Raw genomic sequence first — 15,171 nt, forward strand, 5'->3', positions numbered from 1 at the left:
CACCTTCAAGTGACAAGTGCCGTCCTCACCTTGGTTGAGGGGCCCGGAGTCTGAGGAGCCCCATTTCCTCCTGGACCTGGACCCCTGCCCACCCCAGGAGAAGGCTTTCCTGGAGTCTTCCTGCCCACCTTCCATTGCCTCCCTCGCACCTGCTGAGAGGACCTGGGGGACAGGTGGGCCTCTGTGATGCAGGCCCCAGGGAGGAGGACATGGTTCTCAGGGCCAGGTGCCCAGTGGTGGGGCGACGTGGGGAGATGGCTGCCTGTCCTGCGGTCCTCCCCACGCCCGGGCAGCAGGACCGCAAGTGCAGAGCACAGAGGCACGTGGTACGTCTCCCTGGGGCTGATCCCAGTGTGCGCTCTGGGCTCTCCTGGGGGAGCGGCTGGGGGGCCCAGTCACCCAGGGGGCCGTCAGCAGCTCGACTTCGGGGGACCTGTGTGCCACTGGGTCCAGCTGAATGAGAGGGACACGGTCTCTGACCTCCAGGAGACTTTGAGGGGTGGGAGGGCTGCACACTGCGTCCCTGGCCCGCTGAGGCTCTTTGCACAAAGACCCGCCTCTCCTGTCGGACGGGGGACAAACCGTCGAGCCCTCACTTCCTGCAGCGCTGGCCGGAGGGGTTGGGGGAGGGGAGCTGGGCCATCCTCCCTGAGAGGACAGAGCCAGGAGCAGGTTTGGGAGGCAAGGGCGGGTCCCGGCTGGACGCGTCGTCTCTGCTGGAGTCCAGCTGATGGGTCTGGACCTCGGGAGAAGGCTCCAGCTTCACACCCAGGTCCTGGAAGCCGCGGCAGGTGTGAGTCGGTGTCTGGCGCGGCTCCGGGGCGGGACCAGACCTGGCCGCCCTCCCGCAGGTACTGGAGCTCGCTGCGGAACCTGGTGGTGTCCCTGCTCAACTCCATGAAGTCCATCATCAGCCTGCTCTTCCTGCTCTTCCTCTTCATCGTGGTCTTCGCCCTGCTGGGCATGCAGCTGTTCGGGGGACAGTAAGTGATGCTGGGCCCCAGCCGCCGGCCCTGGTCTCCCCTGAGGGCCTCAAGCGGGCTGCCGACCCTGGCACCGGGACACTGGCAGCCTTGGAGGCGCCGGGTCCTCCCAGCTCCGTCGGGGCTGCCTCTTCCCAAGACCCTTGTTTTCTCAGGTTCAACTTTCAAGACGAGACTCCAACGACCAACTTCGACACCTTCCCTGCTGCCATCCTCACCGTCTTCCAGGTAAGGCTCCGGCTCCTGGCCTGCAGGGAAGGCGGCCGTCCTCCCATCAGCCCCTTCCTAGCGCCGCCACACGACCCGGACGCCGACGTTCCGGCAGAGCCCTACGTGGAGCAGACAAGACCGGTCAGGAGCAACGCACAGGCAGCCTCTGACGTGTGGCCCTCAGTCTGGGACCCGGGTCGGGGGGGCCGCCTGAGACCCAGGTGGAGCTCTGGAGGGCTCCGGGCTTCAGCCATGCACCTCTCTGCCTGCCCCCGAGGCCTGGGGCGACCACAGCTGTCTTTTATTCTCTGAGAATAAAATGCCCTGCCCCTCTGCCCCTACCAGGCTTCTCCCTCCATGGCTCAGGCCCCAGTGGCCCCTCAGTTCTTCTTCGAGTCTGGAAAACATGCCCCTCCCCCCCGCGGCTCCCTGGGAAGCGAGGCCTTCGGCCCGTGTTCTATGTGGCATGGCCTCGGTTCCAAGGGACCGAGGTGCTCTCCCCCTCACAGAGCTGTGGCCCTCATGGGCCCCCCCGACCGGCCTCTCCTGTACGATAAAGCCGAATGTCTCTGCCCCACGAAGACTCCTTGGCCATGTCTGAGGCCAAGACAGGCAGGGACGACGTGCAGGGGAGCCCTGCAGGTGCACGTGCTCTGGCCGGGGCCCTGCCTGCCCCTGCCCTCGGTGGCTCTGACGCTGCCCCCAGCCAAAGCTGGAGCCACAACTAGTACAAGGAGAGGGTCTGCGACCACCTGCTTTCTCCCTCTGGCCTCAGGGGAAGCCGGGCAGCTCTTCTCCCAGAGGCAGGCACTCTGCTCCCGGCCCGGCAGGACCCCGGCCGTTGTGGTCCTGCTCGCTGTCTGACCGCGCCTCTGAGGGCCGTGGCCTCGCCCTCCTCTGATTCCCTGCGTCGGGATGCTCGTCAGTCAGTCCGTCCTCACCTTCTCTGAGGGAGGCAGAGAGAGGCTGGGCTCGCTCACAGGCCGGTAACGCCCCAAACTGTGTCTCCCAGAGGCTTCTGAGGCTGAGGGGCTCTGTGCCCCTGGGGACGAAGGCGAACGGTCCCCTGCAGGGGCCTCCAGCAGAGGGTGGCCGGACCTGGCCTGAGCAGCGCAGTCTGCTCAGTGGCGGGAGGGAGCAGGCAGGGGTGGCAGGGGTGCCTTCTGGGCGAGCAGCAGGATGGTGGGAGGAGCCGGGGTAGGAGAGCAGTTTGTGATGGGCGGGGGAGGGGCCAGGTTGGAGGGGCCTTAAAGCCAGGCCAGGGGGCTTTGCCCAACTGGACTGTCACAGGGGTTTCCAAGCAGGGAGGTGACTTGCTCGACAGTCAGAGCTGTGCTTCGCTGTATTTGTTCCAAGAAAGGACCCGAACGTGCCGCTGGTAGTGGTGTGGGAACCAGGGGGAGGAGACGCCAGAGCTGTTAGAGTCAGACGAGTTCTTCTGATCCAACGACGCTCTGATGTAGACCTCAGATCCCCCTGCTCTGAACGTAGCAATAAGATAATACATCTTAGAAATTTAAAGGAAGCAGCCAAGCAGAAAGTAGTTTCTGGGGACTAGAAATGGAACAGCGCTGAGAGACGGAGACCAGACGCCCAGGGTGCGGCTGGGATGAGCTGTGAGCCCCCAGGAGCCTCCTTGACGGCTCGGCAGCCCCGGAGCCGGGGTGGTGTCGGGCCCTCCAAGGGGGCTGAGCTCTAAGGACTGACTGTTGGCCAGGCCAGGCCTGTCACTCACACAGGAGACACTGGCCGGAGGGCCTGAGACCCCAGGATGGAGCCCTGCTGAGCAGGGTTGGAGAGGGCACAGGGAGGCGTGTGGCCAGAGAAAGAACAGCTCGAACTTCGCTCATGGTGAAGCTGCCCAGCGGCAGAGTCGGGGGTGAGCCGCTCCTGAGATCCCGAGGCGCAAATACAGGTGCCTTTAAGATCCTCCGAGATTTAAAGGAAGAACTCAGCACCGAATATGAAAGAAAGGCACTTCAGACCCAAGGATATCTGGTCAATGTGAGAAATAACCAAGTAAAAATCCTAGAAATAAAGGATACAGACGTTGAGATAAAAATTGAGGGTGGGCTGTCCACTGACATGGTCCACACGGGAGCAGGTGAGCTGCAGGTGTTTGGGGTGAGCCCGTGTGGCTCGGAGGGACGAGAGGGTGCCGAGCGTGGTCCAGAGGGTCGGGCCTGACCCAGCCGGATGAAGAGGAAGCCTTCAGATCTGTTCTGGAGACAGAGTTCCTGCAAGAGAGCGCCCTCTGATGGCAGGCCTCTCATGAGCAGTGATGCTGGACGGTCTGGGGGAATAACTTCACAGGGGAGGCCAGTCCCTGTCGGCCTGGAGTCCTGTCGGCCCACCCAGAGAGCCGTGGTGGAGCGGGAGGTGGAAGAAAGCAGCCGAGACTCAAGTCCGAGAGGGGCCGCCCCAGTGTAGGGAGCATCGCACGCTCGCACACTCGGGTGCGCTTGGAAGAGCGGTGATGGGAGGGAAGGGAGCGCTGACCCAGGGAGAGGTAGGGCCCCCGGCTGCCCAGAAACCGGCCACGAGAGCCCCGCCCGCCCTGGCACGTGCTGACAGTTCTACGAGGGGATTCTGCTAAGTGTTTAAGAAAGAGCTTTCTCCAGTGCTACACGGACGATTCCACAGAATATAGAAGGAAACAGCCAGCCCATTTCTGAGGCTGGAATCACCTGGGGCGGACCCTGTGTGGAGCTCTCTGCGCTTCCTGGACGTGGGCGGCTGCGTCCTTTCCCAAGCTGGGGCGTGTCAGTGGCCACCCCTCCGCAGAGTTTCCCAGGTCCTTCCTCTCGCTTCCCTCTTTCTGGGACCCCTGCAGTGTGACTGTTAGAGCGCTTCGTGTTGTCCCAGAGGGCTCTTAAGCTGTCCTCATTCCTTTTTATTCTTTCTTCTGTCTTCTGTTCTGAAGTAGTGACTCCCAGTGACCCGTCTTCCGCCTCGTTTAGTCTGTTGTCGGTTCCTTCCAGTGTGGTGTTCATTTCAGTGATCTTGTTCTTCACCTCTGGGTGCTCTTCATACCCTCCAGCTCTTTGCTGAAAGCTCCGCTCTGCGTCTGTGCCCCTCCTGAGCTCCCTGAGCACCTTGACCACCGTTACCGCCCGCCCCTGGTGGGTGAGGCTGGACTGGAGGCTTGTGCAGGTTTCCTGGCAGGAGGGGCCGGGGCCTGCCCACTGCTGAGTGGAGCTTGGTCCTGGGCCTCTGGTGGGCACGGCTGTGTCCAGAGGCCTTTGTGGCTCAGGAGGTCTGCTGACGGCTGGGGCTGTGCTCCCACCCTGTGTGGTGTTTGGCCTGAAGCTCCCCTACAGGCTGCTTGGTGGGGCTGGGTCTCAGTGCTAATGATCCAAGCAAGACATCAGCCTCCAGGAAAGCTCATGTAGATTAACACTCCCGGAATGTCCGCCACCAGCTTCTATGTCCCCTGAGTGAGTCCCAGCCGTCCCCCACGTCCCCAGGAGACCCTCCAGATCCAGCAGGCAGGCCTGGCCCAGGTTCCTATGAAATCACTGCCCCTGCCCTTGGACTTGGTGCATTTGAGTTTCCATGTGCGCTTCCCAAGCAAATGGAGTCTCCGTTTCTCCTAGTCCCATGGGGCTCCCAGCACCAAGCCCCCTTGGCCTTCAAAACCAGGGGTCTTCTCCTCCTCCCAATGCTGGAGCCCCAGGCTGGGGAGCCTGGTGGGGGGGCTCAGAGCTCTCACTCCCATGGGAGGGCCTCTGCAACTTAACTGTCCTTCAGCTTGTGGGTCCCCCACTCGGGGGGCATGGGGCCCAATTATATCATGATCACGCCCCTCCTGCCGTCCTGCTGTGGTTCCCTCTTTATGTTTCCAGTTGCAGAAGATCTTTTTTCCTAGGTTCCAGCCTTTTTTCGTTGGTGGTTTAGCGTTCAGTTGTGGTTTTGTTGCAGTCATGAGGAGAGGTGAGCTCGTGGTCCTACCGCTCCGCCATCTTGACTGGAAATCCTACATGTTAATGTTTTATTTCTTAAGTTGGGCAGTGGGTACCTTGAGGTGTGTTCATTATTCACTGAACCTTTCTGAATGTTTGAAATGGTACATAATGTGAAATTCAAGGGATACAGACGGATAAACTAGGTAAACATTAGCCAGTGGAAAGCTGGTGTAATATTGCATCAGCTGGAACAGAAGTTAAGGCTAAGAAAAGGCTTCAGGAAAAATGAGCAGCTAGTGAACTGCCTGACCTGACAACACGGCCTAGAAACGCGTTAGTAAAAACTGACAGAATGACATGAGGAATCAAGGCCCACCGTCTTCTAAGCATTCACAACGTATCTGTATCAAACTGAAGAACGAAATGGATGAGAGCTGAAAGGCTGTGCAAGGGCTCGTGGACACAGCAGTCGACGACGGGTACAGAACTCCACGCCCAACCGATGGCGAATGAAGTAGCCGTTCTCTGGGCACACGGAACACTTACGGAAACTGGTCGCTTGTTAAGTCACAGAGGAAATGCCTACAAATGCCAAAGAATTGCTGCGCTTCCGAGCACATGCCTGGTACTACGTGAGTAAATACAAACCGCCAGTGAACAGTCGTTTAAAATCTTGCCCATGTTTGAGAGCCGAAGATTGCGTTGAAGACGACGTCACGATGGACATGATGAACCATTTAGAACTGAACAATAGCACAGCTTGTAGGATGAGGCTGAAGCGACACTTAGAGGAAATTTTACAATTTTAAACGCACTTTTCGGGGGGAGGATACAGCTCAGTGGTGGAGTGCATGCTTCGCTCGCACGGGGTCCTGGGTTCAGCCCCTGTACCTCCACTAAAAATAAATGAGTAAATAAACCTAAGTACCTCCGCCTACCAAAGAGGAAAAAAAACAAAACACAAAACCAAAATCCAACCAAAAAGCAATCATCAAAATAAAAGAATGACTGAAAATAAGCGAGTTACGTGCTGATCTTAACAATCTAGGAAAAAGAAGAAACCAAAGAAAAGTCGAAAGCAGGAGAAAATGTAGGACATTAGTGAAACAGAAACTAAAGTACCAAGGCAGCAAAAGCAGCAAAAGCTCCTTCTCAAGGGGACTAATAAAACTGTGGCTTTACAGCAAGACTGACCAAGAAAGGGGGCACAGATGAGAGGTGTGGCCTGATGCAACGAACTGCTGAAGACAGGAAGAAAGGGACGGACTCACAGATGCAGGACACACTCGAGGTGCTGGGTGGGGAGGGGGAGGGGCGGGGCACAGACCACCGCGCGGTGAACAAGCTACAGGGCGTGCGGTCCAAGGCCGGACAGAGCGGGTACGTCACAGTGCCTGTAAGTGGAGTGTAGCCTTTAAAAGTCGTGATCACTGTCTGTGCACCTGTACCTTATGTCATGCGGTACATCAACTACACTTCAAGCAAAGAAACTTTTAGTATGCCGAAGGGAAGGCATAACTACAGAAAAGGAGAACATTTTCTTAAATCCCACAAGAATATTTATGCCAACAGATTTGAAAACTTAGATGAAACATGCACTTCTATACGAAAACATCAATTACTTAAATTATCTTGAGAAGAAATTAGAAACCTGGATGATTTTATAACCATTAAGGAAATGTAATCTGTAGTCAAAGCTCTCCTCCTGCCCAGGGCCTGGTGAATTATAAGGTGGCTTTGCCGAGCCTTTACAGAACAGGTAATAACTTACTCAAACCCTCTCGGAGAAGGCAAGAAATCATTTCGTGGGGCTAGTATGACCTTGACACCACGGCCAGGCAAAGACAACGTAAGAAAAGCAAAATGCAGACCATGTAAGTCTGTCAACCAAAAACCTGCAGGAGGCTGCCAATAAGAAGAGAGTTTGGGGATCTTATAATTGCAGTTCGGGAGACAGATTTGGGTAAAATCAAAACGGCGTCCAGGGGAAGAGAAGGAGTCAGGGCTTACAAGATAAAAGCCACGAGGCTGTGCTCCTTGGTTGAGTTCCTCTGGAGAACCCAGGCCAGCACAGGCTTGAAGACAAGGCTCTCTAGTGGTCAGACGCTGAAGGCAGCGCAGCGAGATAAGAAAAAGGAAGACGTGGAAGGGGTGGTAAGGAACAGACAAATCGTTACTATTCGTGAATGACGTGATTATTTGCACAGGAAACCCAGGAGAATCAATAGAAGTAACAGGATTCACCAGTGTTGCTGAACACAAAATCAACATGCAAAAAATAAAGCCTTTCTCTATAACACTATCGTTCAATTAGAATTTTCAGTTAAAATGAGAGATTTCATTTACATTCGTAACAAAAGCTGCAAGTTACCCAGAAGTAAATCTACAAAAAGCATGCAAGACGTTGATGGGCGAGATTTTAAATTGTTATTAAAGGCCCCAGAGAACTGACTACATGGAGGGATATATTTATAAGTGGGAGAGTCTTACCACGGTAAAGGTACCAGTTCTCCCTAATTCAGTCTATGGATTCATGCAGTCCTGATCCGAATTCCAGCAGGACTGCTCTTGGAATTCAGCATATTGATTTTGTGGGAGAGTCAATATCCAGACAGCCAGGCAGTTCAGGAAGGAGTGATTAGCACCACCGCCCGCCAAGACTCCTTGTAACGCTAAGCAGTGGAGATTGTGAGGTACGAAGACAAAATGTCAGAAGAACAGACAAGAGAGCCCTGCACGGGGTGGTTACGTGAGAGAGCAGGTCGCCGGGGGAGGATGGGAGAGTCAGAGATGAGCCTCCACTTGGCAAGAAGCAGATCTTTCACCCCCAGTGTGGGCAGAGCGGTGACCACAAACTCCAGCTGACTAGAAACCCAAGTGTGAGAAACCAGACTTGTTTGTTTTGGGGGGAGGTAATTATGTTTGTTTATTTATTTGAAAAACCAAGTTTTAAAATGATTCGAAGAAAACCTGGGAAAATTCTTTACAACTTTGGGATGGAGATTCTTAAGTTACAAAAAAGCAGAAACCCTAAAGAAAAAGACCGATACATTTGACAACATTAAACTGCTTCATAACACAAGAACCAGGTAAAAGCAAAGAGGGGAGCAGCAGACACACGGGGGCACCTAAAGACCTCAGTAAGAAAAGCTGTCAGAAACACAAGCCAGAGTCAGAAGGCCGCAGAGGAGGTCTGAACAGACACTGAGCACAGGAGCAGATGTCCAGCCTCCTCACTCGCCCGCTCACCCCCACCAGACGAGAACCATCGCAGGGTGTGACCAGCCACAGCTGAGATGAGGCCGTGGGGAAGACGCAGCCTGCGTTGCTGGTGGGACTGTTGCTTGGATAAGCACTTTGGAGACGTCTAGTGACGTCAGAGGTGTGTAGCGCCCACGAACCAGCAGGACCAGGTCCAGACAGACGTCGTGCGCACAGTGAGACACACTGGCAAAGGCCATGGAAGTTCCTGTCGGGGAAGATGGGTGAGTATGTGGCAGGAACTGTGCAGCAGTTTCCAGGAACAGTGGGCCCGTGCGCGTGTCCACACCGATGAGCTTCAAAGATACAACAGAGTGAAGGTTCAGGCTGGAGAGTGAGGTGTGCAGCCTGACTCTTTCCTGTGCTGTGTTTTGTTGATAGATGCACGAGTGTCATGTGGTGGTGTAGGACGACGAAGTCGGGGTGCCTGTCGGGAGTGACCATGGGCAGTGGGGCCTGATGCCAATATGACAGAACGCTAGCATTTCCGTCTTGGGTGTGCGCACACGAATGTCTGTTCTCTTTTCTTCTTGCGCTTTCCTCAAAATACAAGTAAGAAAGAGACACGTGCTTCCTGATGGTACAAGGACTGCACTTGGCCATGCTCGTAGCCTGGACCCACCGGGCTGAGGCCGGTGGGAACCTGGAGGGCCAAGGCCGCGGCTGTCGTCTGGCCTTGAGCGGCTTGTGCCCCTCCCTGGGCCTCAGCTTCCTCAACTGCGACAGTGACCAGAGACTGGGCGGCTCTGGGAGGAGGGGACCTGCTGCCTCTGGTCTCCTCGCCTTTCTCTCCTGCTGGGGCTCCCTTTCCATTCTTGGCTGGAACCCAGAGCATATGCATCTTGTAAGGCCTGACCCAGCCCAGCAGCCACGTCCTGGAGTTTTTCTGAGGCCTCTGGGCCAGCCTGGCCTCCAGAAGTGCCATCATGTAAAACCTGTGTGTGCACGCTCGCACGTGTGCCCGCAAGCTCGTGCCCTAGGCGTGCACGTGGGGCCGCGGGCGTGCGGGCGAGGGTGGTGGTGCGGGCATGCCCAGGTGCTCTCCCTCCCGCAGATCCTGACCGGAGAGGACTGGAACGCAGTGATGTACCACGGGATCGAATCGCAAGGTGGGGTCAGCAAAGGCATGTTTTCGTCCTTCTACTTCATCGTCCTGACGCTGTTTGGAAACTGTATCCTTCTGGTCAGAGCTTGGCCGGGGCCGCCTCTCCCCTTCCTCCCCCAGGAGGACCTGGGGTGGGGTCCTTCTTGTCAAGGGTGCGTCATGACTGAGGGTCAGCTTGAGTTTCGTCCAGATGCTGCCCGAGCTTGGGCCCGGAAGAAGCATGAGTTGCAGGTGGGGATGAACAGGGGTGGGGATCGCAGTCAGCTTGGGCAGAGTGGTCAGAGGGGTCCGCGGGTCAGGAAGGAGTCTGTGGGGCGGCGTGGGCTGTGAACCCTGAGGGCAGCCATTTGTTTTGTTTTGTTTTGACTTTAATTCAATAATTAAGATTTGTCACTGGGCTTTTAAAAACCTCTCCCCTGCAGAGAAACGTAGACAGTTTTTCTGTGGAGAGGCCCTGGGGCTTGTTTCAGGGGCTGCATGGGAGGGAGGGCCTTGGGGTCAGGGCCAGCCCAGGGCTGCTGCCTCTGCGTGTCTCTCCGGCTGGGCCCCAGGGTCACCGCCTTCATCCCGCTCTGGGGCCGGGGGAGGCTGCTGCGGGCGCATGGCTGTGGTCAGTGCCAGGCGGTGGCCGCCCAGCCTCAGCGTCCTGCGGGCTCTGCTGGAGCCCTGAGCAGGCTCGTTTTGGAGGCGGTGCCTCTAAGTCTCGGGGGCACCTCCTTGCCAGACGGAGGGCCTGGCCCACAGGGGTCACACTGGCCCAGAGCCCCTGGGCGGACGGCTGCAGCCATTCTGTGGAGGACCCGCTGGCACGGGCACACGCCCCTAGGACTGGCGAGTTTGACTGAGGGGAGGGGCTGCTGGCATCGAGTGGGCAGAGGACGCCCGACGGCAGAGCACTGCCTGCCTGGTGTTAGCACGCCGGGGAGCGAGGTAATGGGGAGGGCAGCCATCTGGCTGGGGAGGGCCTGTGTCTGCAGGGACTGCGCGGGGGTGCAGCCCAGGGGCCGGGTAGAGGACAGTCTGGAGAGGGGCTGTCCCGGGAGCACAGGAGAGGACAGGGCTGCTTGGTGCTGAGGTGGACTTGTGGAAGCGGCAGCTCCAGCCACAGGAAAACAAGCAACTCGGGTCAGCGGCAGCACCAGGGCCTGACCCTGGAGAGATCCGAGAGGGACTGGGGCTGGGTGGGAAGGAGGCCCCACCACCAGTCCCCCTGTGCCGGGCCACTGGGCCCTGCTGATTCTGGGGCCCTGGTGAGTTACTTAGCTTCTGTGGTCTCTGTCCCCTCATTTCTGACCGGTGCTGCAGGCGTCCTGGGACTGGCGGGGGCAGAGCCCCTGCGGTCTGCCGTCGGCTTGGCTCGGCATTGCTTCTGCTACCCTGGAGGAAGGGCACCTCCAGGAGGGGTCCCAGGACTCCACTCTGGGAAAGGAGGGAGAGAGCAGACCCCGGCAGGTGTCCGTGAGCCCAGGTCTGCCTGGGGGTCTCTGCTCAGGGAAGCCTGTGTGCAGCCTGTGAAAGCGGGAGGTGCGCTTTGGGAGGCTTCTCCCGTTGGCCCGAAACTGGGGAGAGGTGGGGGCAGAAGTAGGCAGTCCTTGTGCCGTCCTAGGAGGCAAGACAAATGAATCCAACACAGTGTGAGCTTCCGGCTTGGAAAGCCGGACCTGAGGGGCTGGGAGGGGGAGGGCTGTGTGGGCGTTAGGGGAGGCTGGATGGTGTGAGGTGGAGTGAAGGGAGCTGGTGGGGGCCGGGGGCCACGGGGCCCTGGCGGCCGGGCGGGGCTGTGTCTGGGGATGACAGGCTGGAGGGGCTGGGGCGAGGGAACATGGGTCAGAATCTGGGAAGCAGGGAGGAAGCCCTGGTATGACCATGTGAGAGGATGTGGGGCAGAAGTATTCCCTTCCTTAGCTGAGGCCAACCAGACACCCTGCTGAACGTCTTTCTGGCCATTGCGGTGGACAACCTCGCCAATGCGCAGGAGCTGACCAAGGTGCGTAGGTGCGCAGGCTGGGGTGCCACCTGCAGCCCAGGTACAGTTGGGGTGGGAGGGTCAGTCCATGTCACCCTGGATGAGGCCAGAGGGCCATGAGGAGGGCCATGTCCTGGATTAAGGGCTATGTGACCACTGTCTAGAAGTGTCTCTCCAGGTCCTGAATGGGCAGGGTTAGGCTGACACCAGGGCTGTGGGGGTTGACGCTGAGGAAGCCAGGAGATAGACCATGCCAGGAAGGCAGAGGACTGTGAGGGCAGCTCCGGGGGAAGCCAAGACCTGCGGAGAATGGCCAGGAAGGTAGGAGGAGGTATGGGAGCCAGAGATGGCTGACGGGGTGCAGCCGAGAGAGCCCAGAAATGAGAGGGGTCATGAGGTGGGAGTTCAAGCTCTGAGGACCCTAAAGGGCAGGGAGGGGCCCCCGTGCTCGTCCCCGGGAGGTGAGGGGGCCCCCGTGCTCGTCCCCGGGAGGTGAGGGGGCCCCGTGCTCGTCCCCGGGACGTGAGGGGGCCCTGTGGTCAGTCTCTGGTGTAAGTGGTTGAGTCCAGACAGTCCGTGGGCGGTGCTGTCCTCAGATGCTGGCCAGGCTGGTGTGTGGGGGAGCAGCTGTGCCCTTCTCAGCAGGTTGGTGCCCCAGCAGGATAGCTCTCTCTCCAGGCTGTGCCCAGTGGGAGCCAGCTAACATTCATCACTCCCCCCTGGGCCTGGTGGGGGATGTGGTTGCACATGTCTCCCCTGTGGTTCCCCCCAGATGACACAGCCCCCTGCCTGGTTACCTTCCCTCCCTCAGCCCTGGTCAGTGCAGCTGGCTGCCTGCTGTTTCAGCCTCAGGCTGGTGCTTTGACAAGCCCGGCTTCTGGTGCGGAGGGCGCTGCTGCTGGTCAGGGCCCCTGCAGGCGCCCGTGTGCCGGCTCTGTATGCTGGCACGGCCTGTGTGTGCACCTTTCTGTGGGCGTGTCTGCGCTGGTGCCCGCCGTCCCTGGCAGACTCCCGCTTGTGCTGCACCTGTGCGTGTCTGACACAGTCCGGTCCACTCCAGTCCCGCGCATCCCAAGACTCTCAGCCCTGTCCCCATCCTGGGGCCTGGCACAGGCCTTCCCCGAGGAAGGCAGCTTCTGGATGTCTCTGCCGGCAGCAGAGAGGCAGGTGTCTGGCAGTGCATGCTGTGCAGGTGTCCAGGTGCAGGCAGTCCGTGCGGTGTGCCTTCCTTTGCTTCTGCTCAGCCTTCCTCCTCCCCTGCCCAGGTGGGCCGGGGCAGTGTCCTCCCTTGCTCGCCTGCTGGCTTCTGAGGGCTCGGGAACCCCACTGGCCTGCCTGTGTCTGTTGTCAGCCAGAGCTGAGACTGAGCCTTGCTCTCCAGACGTGGCTGGGCTGCCTGGGCTGGGGTACCAGTGCACTCACAGAGCACGTCTTGGTGTCAGGATTTCGGGGACCACGTGAACCAGGGGTGCCCAGCAGCACTGAGTCTGACCCCAGCTGTCCTGGGGCGAGTGAGCTTGAGCTCAAAGCTCTCACCGCTTCTTCAAGGTTGCCAGTGGGTGAGGACACCCTGAGGAAGCCATGTCCTTGGGCCCCGCTCCGTGCACAGACACCCTGTGTGGAGGCCCCTGGGGGCAAACTGCCCTAATTCAGGACTTCCCTTTCTTTGGGAGTTGGAGCAGGTAGAGGCCTGTCTGTCAGGCTGCGGGGAGTTCCTGGGCTCTCCTTCCTTTATATTCCCACAAATATACTGCAGCGTCATTGACTTTCTGAAGTCGAAGCTACCCAGGTCGAGTCTGTAGAACACCCAGTGAAGCGATATGAGAGGGCCGCACAGCAGGTGGAGTCCGCAGCGGGAGGAAGGGCTCCCTGGAGCTTCAGGTGGATGTAGCTTTCCCTCCTCTCTGGGCCTGAAGCCTGGCGGTCTCTTCTCCGTGGTGAGAAATCTGCAGGCAGATGACAGAGGACACTGTGCCATTTCTGCGCCTCTAAAAGCAGATTCAAGAACGTTCCGGGACATGTGGGGAACGCCGGCTCCCAGGAGAGCCAGGGGGCCTGGGACTGGGGTGATGGGGGCAGTCAGGGTGGTCCCAGCAGTCCAGCTGGACGACATGGAGACCTCAGCCTCCTCCCGGGGCCTGTGGACTCAGCCTGGAACTGCTTATCTGGATCCCAGGAGCAGAGCATGTTGGTTTTGCCTAATGATGTGGAGTTGGGGCTGGAGGGTCTGTCCCGATGTCCACTCCCCTCCCCATGGGGAGAGCAGAGACAGGGCACACATGAGCCACACCAGCCCTGGTGGCAGAGAGCCATGGAGTCCTCCCCAGGAACTCGGTGGTGACAGGAACACAGGGCCAGGTGCTGCACGTGGCCGTCCAGGTGTGAGGGGAGCAGGAGGGGCCGCTCAGTCACAGCGTGGACAGGTGGACAGATGTGGTCTGGTGGGTCCAGGGGGAAGGCTTGGGCTGTGAGATGGCCCTGCTGTCCACTCCTAGGGACAGTTTCTTTGGGCAGTGGAGCCCTGCCCCCTGCCCTCGCTCACAGCTCTGGAGCCAAGCTGATTCTCCAAGTGCTCAGGGGAGGGGAGCTGGTGGGGATGAAGGAGGGATGGGTTTGCATTTGGATGGAATGATTCTGAAGTGCTGGAGACTGACACCCAGGAGGGTCCAGGCAGCAGCTGGGTCTCTGTGGCTGGAGCTTCCAGGTGGGGCCGTCGTCAGCTGTGGGTTCTGGGAGGTGGCGCTCGGGGAGCAAGTGCTGAGACAGAGACCTTGGGGTTGTCGCCTGAGCAGCAGTGAAGAAGGGGGTCCCTGAAGGCCACTAGAGAGCTCGTGGGGGACTGGTGCTCAGTGCTGGCGCGTGGGGGGTTGTGCTAACGAGGAGCCAGCTGCCCGGCCCCGCCAGCTCAGGGGACGGGAAAGACTCGGGGCTCCAGGTGGAAGAGCTGGTGGCGTCAGGGTGGACGCAGCACTCTGAAGCTGGTTGTGTGCTTCTGTCCATTCAAACAGGATGAGGAGGAGATGGAAGAAGCAGCCAATCAGAAGCTGGCTCTGCAAAAGGCCAAAGAGGTGGCCGAAGTCAGCCCCATGTCTGCCGCGAACATCTCCATCGCCGCGTAAGGCTCTTGAGCGGGTTGTGGGTGGTGGCGGGGCTGCGGTGGAGTCCCACTCCTTCCTGAGGCTTCCTCAGAGGGCCCTGGCCCTGGCTGGAGCTGGCTGGGACAGAGCCCCTCCCCTGCGGGACCTCTGGGTGAAGAGACCACCAGGTGAAGCCTGCTCCTCGCTGGGGTTGGGGCGCGTGTGGCCGGGCTGTGGGTGGGAGTGGTGTTTTCAAGGCGTCTGCTCCTCAGCAGTCTTGGGCGGCTCCACGGGCACCCCCAGGGCAGGGAGCTAGGAATTAATGCGTCTGTTGTGCAGCGTTTCAGAATGTTTTGTGAGCCAGCAGACTCACAGTAGTGCTTCATCAGCCCAGTTTCCAAAAGGGCCTGAGTTTTTGGTGCTGGGACAGAGGTCAGAGGGAGCCTCTCTGATGAGAGGCAGTACCGGTGGGGCGAGACTTCCGTGGGGGACTCGGGTCGCCCCGAGGTCCAGCTGAGCCTCACGGCACGTTGCAGAAGCACTTTTGGGGGACTGCAGACTTGGGAGTTGGGACCGAGTGCCCAGCCCAGGACCAAAAGCTGCAGTGGGCTGCGGGAGATCAGCCCCAGGGGAAGGAGGCGTGGGGGAAGGCAGGGGAGTGAGG

At 58.9% G+C, this 15,171-nt stretch overlaps 1 protein-coding gene across 2 annotated transcripts in view; it reads left to right on the forward strand.

The window, feature by feature from the left end:
• The window catches only part of CACNA1B (calcium voltage-gated channel subunit alpha1 B), a 171,072-nt gene that overhangs the window by 65,701 nt on the left and 90,200 nt on the right, over positions 1 to 15,171 (forward strand). For both annotated transcript variants that reach the window (XM_072960634.1, XM_072960635.1), the window contains exons 14-18: positions 852 to 983; positions 1,139 to 1,211; positions 9,414 to 9,531; positions 11,384 to 11,451; positions 14,439 to 14,545. In XM_072960634.1, coding sequence (XP_072816735.1) covers positions 852 to 983; positions 1,139 to 1,211; positions 9,414 to 9,531; positions 11,384 to 11,451; positions 14,439 to 14,545 — 498 coding nt within the window. The remainder of the gene's footprint in view (positions 1 to 851; positions 984 to 1,138; positions 1,212 to 9,413; positions 9,532 to 11,383; positions 11,452 to 14,438; positions 14,546 to 15,171) is intronic.

This window comes from Vicugna pacos, chromosome 4 (genome assembly GCF_048564905.1).
Source record: "Vicugna pacos chromosome 4, VicPac4, whole genome shotgun sequence".
NCBI lineage: Eukaryota > Metazoa > Chordata > Mammalia > Artiodactyla > Camelidae > Vicugna > Vicugna pacos.